Below are 8,829 nucleotides of genomic sequence, written 5' to 3' on the forward strand. Positions count from 1 at the left end.
CTAAACATCGATCTCCTTATCGGGATCCTGACGCTTATCTTCAAGCGTTACCGATAAAAACGCAATTATTATACATAGTATAAAATGTTGAATAGGCAGAAGAACGTGTCCTTAAATGGGAACCTTCCCCATTGTGGAAGGACGATTAATTTTTAGCTTTTTAAATTCTGATGCAACAGGGGATGACGGAGGTGCCAAAGTTATTTCGGTTACACTTGCGACCGACAATTCCATTTTGTTCTCGTGCAGCGACTGTGAGATTTAATCCGATCCAAGGGAATAAAATCAAAGCGGCATTTTTCGACCGCAAACAGGTGTTTTCGTAATACGTTCGCGAATCAAGGTATTCCGCTATACGTGATAAGTATTAATAAAAACTAAGAAGATCGCCAGTGAGGACTTATGGTTGCACAATCTTGGTCGAAAAAAGAACAACCTCATTTTTATTTGCATAATTCCCTCGTATTTTCTTCGACGGCCGTGCGTTCCACGAAACTCGAGTGATCACCTTGGACATTAAAATGGAGCGTACTCTTGTTGGCAATAGCCCGCGTTTAGGTTTTCGTAACATCTTTAGCCGTGAACCGAGCTCACCAACGAACGGTATAGGATTTTGTAACGCGCTCGAATGATGGGAATAAAAAGAGAAAAAGGATGTCGCATAAAATAACGCGTGCACGTAGGGTCGGCTATCGATAGCAAGTGCACTCGAGCACCAAGTCGGGAAGTACGTCCTTGATCCTTTCTATCCGCGCGTTCGCGGACTGCATTTAGAATTGCGCTTTCGAATTTCACGATAACGTCACATCGATGCAGCCACGAATTAATTGGATTTTCGAAGCTCGCTTTGGAGGACGATAGAGTCCTTCACGAGGCACGATAAGAGCCTTTCTAATTTCTTTCTAGCTACGAAACTAGAGCAATTAACGAGAGCGATCTATGAGATTGTTCGATGAAGATAATGTGGTTTTATGGGAGTCTTTCTTGAAGCAACTTTTTTTTTTTTACTTGAGAGGAGTCAGAAAATCTCGAATAACTGCAAGTTTATGGTCAAGGTGAAAGTGAAGTTCGTCCCGATTAAATTCCCCGAACAAGTCAGTCGGTGGTAATCGTGAGTGAAATCAATCCAGTTTCCACGGATAATTATAAACAACCGATGCACCAACAGCAACTAGAATTGTGTGCGATGGTTAAAATTATCAGTTTGTAATTTTCGGAAAGAAATCTTACAAATTTATAACCATGCATTTTCCTCCATTTTAACGATTCTTTCTAAAATGAATGGATAAAACGTGTTACGCATTTCCAATCCGATAATTATGATCTTTTTTATTAGCAGTTCTACTATCTAAGAAGTTGATAAAGAAAAAAATACCTGATTATTCACATATTAATATTAAAACAATTATTAAAAATCGTCTATTTAATTTTAATACATCATTGATAAGATTTAAATTTCATACGACATCTATTTATTAATTCTATAGAAAGATAACACGAATTGTTCTCGATCATTAATTTACCATTAATCCATATATTTTATTAATATTCGTATATTAATAAATCCATCATCATATAATTACATATATTTGTAAAACTCACTGTACATGTCATTTTCATTTCTTTAATCATCGATTAAAAATCCGTTGTTAAAAATATCCAAGATATGAGATTTGGTTTAACCAAAGGTTCGGAAAAAAGGTCGATAAGAAGTCAATTCGAAGTTAGGGAAAAGAAGCTTAAAAGCCGGTACTTCATTGTGAGTCCAATTACGAAAACAATGCAGAAAATTAAAAGCATAGTGTTAATTAAGACAAGATCACGACGTCGTTTTGTCACGATCGGCAGGCCCGAGCGCAATATGTAAAGCGAGGAAGAAGAACGATCCAATTTGGAGAAACTACCCGTTATGCAATCGATATTACGATGCTTCGACATCATATGAGATAATACTGCGAGAAAGCGACGTCAAACTGTACCTTCCTAGATCGTCGAAGTAGAAATTGCAATGTATCTATTCGGCTCTTAATGTCTTGGATGATAATCGAAGCAACAGTTGGTTACGATCACTCTGGGAATAATTTTCAACTGCAACCATTTTCGTATAGCGAACAGTACGATAGGAACGCAACGTCTCGCGTATAAAACGTCTAATTATGTAAAGACTGTATAACCAATTTTGCTTTCCTTATTAGTTGCATCGTTATGTAAAAATTCCAACGGAGGGACGCGCGGGATGCAACTTACCTATAGGAAACTACGAGAGTAATGCAGGTTTTATGAATACGTATAAAAGTAAATCAACTTGCGTAACAACACCATACAATTCTTCTATTTAATCAATTACATTCTATCGCTTGGAAAATGAGAAGAGATCGATTTCTGTTAACGAAGGTGAAAATCTGAAGGTATCCGAAGAAGAGGAAGAACGAGCAAGAATTTCAAGTAGTCGCGTTTACATATTTTTCAAATTTATAATTGTGTAATGTAATATTAATGGGCAAACACAGATTTTGTCCTGCTCCATGTGTATGGATATTGCTAGGTCTTAGATTATCTTTCCATAATAAGTTCGAGCGAAAGCTATCTGTTTTATAAATACGGTACCTAAACGGTGTGAATCGTTTGAGAGTGTTCATCTGAGTTAAAGAAACGTTGAACAACGTTAAAAGACCGACTGACTCTCCCGTCAACACAATTACGCGTTTCTTACTACCATCTGAAATATTACATAATGCGATTATCTTTAGTTGTATCACTGTCATTGTCGCCGCAGGCGTTCGGTCGTTCGATGACATCGTTCCACTTGTTTTTTTCACTTTCACACCCGAATAGTTCTGACCTTTCTAGTTTCCCACCTCTATGACCACCCCACCATTCCTGGTCCCATTAAATGCCACTTATTCCACGATTTTGAAATCACTTCCCCGGATGACCGTCTAGACGCGTACTAGTTAGTGGCATCTTCCCCTATGCAGATGGTTGTATGAAGTGGCGAATAGGTTGTCGCGAATCCCCATCACGAGCTCGCAGGACAGATCCGGTGATTTCGAGAGCCGAGAGAACGAGGCTGCGTGGGATTCGCGGAGCAAATCGAACCTGCCCCACCTGGGAGGCGAGGCTTGCGATTCTCGAAGCTCGATTCTCGATTCTCGAAGGGGCACACATGCTCGCCTTCGTTCCCATTCGGCCTGCTAAGACATCGGGATCTCCTTCACCGTGGTCCTCAAACGCGCCTCGCGCTCCGCCAGGTACACATCTCGCCTCACGCACTCGCGTCCACGCTCGCACGCTATCTGTAAGTTGATCACACATTCGATTCATTCTCGACGCGTATCTTCGTATTTCTGACAGCGTCGCCACGTGGCTTCTTTGCCGCTCCGTACACAGATCGCTACTCGTATCTTTCGTTAACAGAACGGTTAGAGCTATCAAAGGTCGCTCAAACTTGTTGCAAATTTTAATTGTAATTTTTCATTTTCAATTCGGAGAGTGTTCTGTGAAAATTTCACTTTATCCCTATTATTATCTATTTTGCCTGTAGTTACGATTGCCTTTAATCGTTCGTAAATTTGTAATTATCCATCGATCCATCGATTGATAATTCGATTGATCCGTCGATCGTTGGTAGTTCCTGTCTCTGTGTTTTATATCGTTATTCTTTTCTGTCTTTAATTAGAATCGTTCGCGTTTATTTGCAAATCTATAGGACGTGTCATTTTCTTTGATACATAATCGATCGATTATCAGCTCCTATTACCGTACAATGGATTCGTTTCGGATGATTACAATCTTTACAAACACGAGTTTTCGTATAACGTTACGCTTGATAAACGTGCGAATATAATTTTCATAGGTTTTTAATCCATCTTATTTGTTCTCCGTCATCCTTTCACTTGACATTTCTAGTTAGACGTGTCGTTTTATTTTAACGAAAAACCGGTAGTGGTTCCCACTTTACTCACTGCATACGATTTTCCCTAGAACAAACGAAGCCGAGTATCGAAAGAGGAGGAAGCAAAATGAGGATAACTTACGTGCTCTTTGGCCTCGCGTTGCTCGTTGCCTACGTGCACTCGAGCCCTATCGTCAAAAGGGAAGCGGAATCCGAGGATCTGAATCCATTGAACGAGGTAAGGCCAATTACAATTCTTTCCGACGAACGAACAAAATGGGAAGGCAGGGGAGGGAGGCGGTCGTTACGCAGCACGCGTATGAAATCACGCGAAAACCACGGATATCAAATGGAATCAAAATGTGGCTCGCAAGAGGGGACCGGCTGTGAATCGCGAAAGTGAAAGCGCCTATTTCGAGGTTTTATTATATTGCCGCCTCTTACACGAATTCAAAGTAGATGCTCGAGTGAACCGAGCTCGTTTGCGATCCCCTTACTTTCTTCGCTTGTACGCACGTATCGTGTCTATGATCACGCAGAACGTATTAGGAAAACAGAAGAAAGAGGAACGGAGAGACGGATCGATAAGCCGAATGGAAAAAGAGAGAAGCACGGCGGGCCGAAGAAACGAGCGAAGAGTGAAAGTGGTTGACTAACTTGACGAACGCAGACACGCGAAGCCGGATACGCGCGCGTAACTGAAATTCTGATGCGCGCACGTGGCCGTACGCAGTGTACATAGCCTCTCCTCGCTCTTTCACTCTTCGTTGATGGGAAACTTGTGTGTAAAACTCGCGCTACTTGTCTCTATAATAATCGAACTTGATCGACGATGATAGACGTAAAGTCTGATCGGTAACGATGCCGTCTCGTGGAATCTTCTGGAACGATCGGTTAAAGACACTTTGAAGTTTCACTGACTCGACGTTATATACTTCGATGAAACGTTAAACGTTTGATCCTTTCTCTCCTTTCCCCGGTTGCTTAATTTGATCGTTCGACTCGTCGTTTAATACGATCACAGAGGGAAAGTGGTTTGCCCGATGAAATGGTTTTCACGACGAATTTCCTGTCTGGAGAAGAAATTAATGTGATTCGTTTCGGTTAGATATACATCGTGGAGGCCGACGATGATCAGGCGGCGGATGGAGACAGGACCGACAGGGATAAGAGGAAAGTCGGCGTCATCAAGCTGGGCGTGTCTAATGGGATAATCAATTTCGTTTTCGGCGTAAGTGTCTAACATTCTCTGCTTCGAAAAGTAACGCTGTAATTTAAACCGCGAGAGATTTTATTCGCATCGAAACCTCTTTGTAGAAGCTGGATTCCTTCATCGATGCGAAAACTAAAGCGCTGGGTACGTTGGATGAGGCGAATAAAGTAAAGAACGCTGCGTATGGCATTGATAACAAGTATTCGGCTACCAGCAAGTTCATCAGTGATCTGGCCACTTCGAAACTGAAAGCAGCGAGCGAAAGCATCGGACCGGTAATAAACAGCGCGCAAACTTTCGTCTCTAGCTTCAAGCACGGACTGGCTGGTGTTAGCGCTTCGAAATTGCAGCCGCTTGCTGCTCTCGCCGGTGGCTTGTCCTCTCATTCGTCGTCCGGTTCGCATGAACACGGCGGAGGTAAGATAAGAGATAAGCACTTTTTGGATCAGAATCTTGTTTAATCGATAACTTGTTTAATTTAATTTGGGATTTTCAGGCGAAGGAAACGGAGACTCGTCAAACGCGATCACGAATATTGGAAACCTTTTGATTAACAAGTTGATCAGCTTGAGTCAGTTGAGTCAAAACAAAGACGACGGACCTTCCAGTCTTAGCGAGGGAAGCACCGGCTACGGATCGTACGGACATGTTAGCGACGGGGTAGGAATACCATAACAGTTTTTCTTTTTCTCTTCTTCTTTTCTCTTTTCTCTCTATTCTCCATCTTCTCTATATTTTCTATCTGTACAACACGGCTGTTACACCGCAACTGATGAATGTTGCTGATGGAAGTGAGTTCTATGCTCGTCGCCTCTCGTAATTAGTAACAACACTCGGTAACGAGTCTCTGTTCTTTTATCCTCTGTTTGCTTGTTCTCTCTTTACCGTGGAGAATCGTTCGCCATGAAAGCAGACATTTAACAAGGGATTAGGAGTAATAGGGAGTTTCCGTTTCATTTCTCTCTCGTTTGTTGAACTTGCATGTCGGTTAGGTTTCATTCGCGCCAGAGATAACAATTAGAGGCATGACTTCGTTTAGCCTCGCATACTAAAACGATCCGTCGAACCTTCGTTGTTCCACTGCGCCTGTCCAACTACGCATGTGCTTACTTTACTTATTATTATACCAGGGGGGGATTCTTCGTGGCAGTTTTAGTTTTTCAAATAACTCGCTTGCTCAAAAACGCACGATTAAAAACACATAACTACGTTAACAGTTGTCGAGTATCGCGTGCTGAATTAACCCGCTACGGGGCACGTTCGGAAGATTCGCTTTAACGAGCGGCTACGGCCAAAATCGCCAATTAAAATAACTGTTGTGCATAAACAGTACGAATACGATCCACCGCAAGGGGCGTATTATACGGCTTAAAAAGCGGATGCGGTGCAAACGAGGACGTTGGACCTTGGCCTTTGGACACGTCCAAAGAGATCGTCGATCAGCCACGCTTGAGAGAAGATCCATGACGCAACTAAACATTCATCTTAAAGCGCGAACAAATAAATAAAAGCAATAAAAAGAAAGAGAAAATAACGAGAGGATTGTACGAACGTTATATAAACGAGCGTCTTTAATTTTCGTAACTGTACGACGATATATCTACGACAATGGATTTTTCTTTTTAGCACGGCCGATAAAATGCCAGGATCACACAGGCGACGCAAGTAATGTTCTAATGTTAAGAATGACACGCAAGAGATCTCCCCTATCTCGTCTGTCACATCACTTCCGGGCTAAAGTTACCGAGAAGTTACCCATGAAATTGATTCACCATTGTGCGATCTGTAAATAATTCTTTAGGTGTATGTTGCCGTGGGACTGTCTCGTCCCATGTACCTCAACGTTGTGCAAATCAATTGTAAATAGAGTATTTAACCGCTCTTTAAATATACAATCTAACGGTGTACGTTTATGAATGCTAGATGTTGATAATGATGATAATTGTTTTTTTCAATAAAATCACGATCAGGTTTTCTTCGTCTTTGAATCGAGTACTTCAGTCTTTTACGAATGCCATCGACGTCCTGCATCCTTTCCTATCCTTCTCTGAAGATCTTTAAGAGGATCTCTAAGAATCTTTAAAGTCGGTATTAGAAGGATTGCACGATTTTATCGTAGCATCGTGAAGAGATAGTTAATTATTGATATTTGTCAAATAATTGCGAACATATTGAACGCTCTAGCAGGCACCAAGAAGTTTGCCGGAAGATTAGATAATTATATCGGAATACCAACCTATCGGACACGCCTATTTTAATTTTTTTCTTCTTAATGCATAGAGAAATGATTTACGTACACGTTGCTGCTATTGCATGAAAACACGACGCCATAGATATGCTATAGAATAAATCGATTATCCTTGTTTTTCTTTTTTTATAATATCGGTACATTTATTCACGATATCGATCGCACGGTGTAGACTATACACTGTGAAAGGCGAATTATCATTGATTGCTTTTACGTGTGTTTAGAAACCGATCTCGGTCACCACAGAAGATATCCCTACTTTCGATAGGATGAGGGTGTCCTTGGATGTACCACCATCTGTATTCGGTTCTGGTTTCACCTTACTTACCAATGTCAGCAAAGTCCTGAGTAGGATGATAATGGTAAGTAACAAAACCTATAATTGCTTAATCGGATCATTTCTCTTTCTTTCGACTGGGCGCTTAATGTTTTGTAGACTGACCGAACAAAAGTGACAGGAATAGATATTTTCTCATGGAAACGATTATTGGGCGTTGTCAGGATTATCTCGTAACGCTCTACTCGAGTTTATTTCCGATGCAACGATTTTTTTTTTCATAGCTTTTACGTCGGATTGACTAATTAACGTAGATATATCACCCTTCACTCGATTTATTACAAAACCGTTGCGGTTCTTCATGCGTATCATTCGTCAGATTAAAGTGGAACATTTCTCGGTTACATATGTGGAAATTAAAGTGAATAAATAATCCATTGCACGATAAATTAATTTGCTAGTTGCTGGCTTAGAATTATCTACAGTAGGTATCCGGATATTTTCATCAATTTTAGCAGAGTGTACGAACTAATGGTAAATCGATGACGCGATAAATGCATTCAAAGAACAAATCAATTATTTATCATTCTTGTTTCAAGTTTTCCGAAATCATTATCACCAATCTTCGCTTATATTATTTAATAATTAACGTTCAGAATGTTGCAGAAAAGAGCGGAACAAATTTTAACACGCATGTTCGTTAATACCATACTGAAAGATGACTTTTTCTGTGATTTGTAGAATTCGGCACGTCGAACACAATCAACCGTAGAACTACTTAAACCAATATTCAATACTGTCCTTTTCTCTGGTGAAAAGACAAATCTGCATACTCACTAGAAGAAACTCTTCGGAGGCGGCAATCAGATAGCTCAATTATCACTTCAAGTATTTTCACGGAGTCCTGATTGACACACGCCATTCTTCGGGAACGAATCGAGAGGCGGGCTCCAGTGATCCGTGCAAATAGTCCGAATTATCAAGATAGAATCCAAATTATGGAACAGTCGTTTTTTTTCCATTTTTACGAGAGTCCTGATCGTAAGGACCTTAGATGAAACTGGATGAAACTTTCTTTTACTAAAGAAATTTGTTTTCTACGGGAAGAACTATATTTATCAACCTTTTTGTACGTTGATTAACTCAATAGAAACTAAATTCTTTTTGAGGAAAAATTGTTCCTCATTAAATATGAA

At 40.5% G+C, this 8,829-nt stretch overlaps 1 protein-coding gene across 5 annotated transcripts in view; it reads left to right on the forward strand.

Annotated features, from left to right (window-relative positions):
• Positions 1–8,500, forward strand: part of LOC122574879 — a 25,672-nt gene extending 17,172 nt beyond the window's left edge. The window contains exons 1-7 of one of the 5 annotated variants that reach the window (XM_043743069.1): positions 1,571–3,298; positions 3,985–4,133; positions 5,004–5,126; positions 5,213–5,525; positions 5,605–5,768; positions 7,581–7,718; positions 8,375–8,500. In XM_043743069.1, the coding sequence (XP_043599004.1) occupies positions 4,023–4,133; positions 5,004–5,126; positions 5,213–5,525; positions 5,605–5,768; positions 7,581–7,718; positions 8,375–8,473 (948 nt within the window). In that variant the 5' untranslated portion in view covers positions 1,571–3,298; positions 3,985–4,022 and the 3' untranslated portion in view covers positions 8,474–8,500. Of the gene's footprint in view, positions 1–1,570; positions 3,299–3,984; positions 4,134–5,003; positions 5,127–5,212; positions 5,526–5,604; positions 5,769–6,438; positions 7,437–7,580; positions 7,719–8,374 lie in introns of those variants that run through there. The other 4 variants (XM_043743040.1, XM_043743079.1, XM_043743050.1 and 1 more) reach the window with 4 other exon arrangements.
• Positions 8,501–8,829: the final 329 nt, after the last annotated feature.

Source organism: Bombus pyrosoma, linkage group LG2, assembly GCF_014825855.1.
Source record: "Bombus pyrosoma isolate SC7728 linkage group LG2, ASM1482585v1, whole genome shotgun sequence".
In the NCBI taxonomy this organism is placed as follows: Eukaryota; Metazoa; Arthropoda; class Insecta; order Hymenoptera; family Apidae; genus Bombus; species Bombus pyrosoma.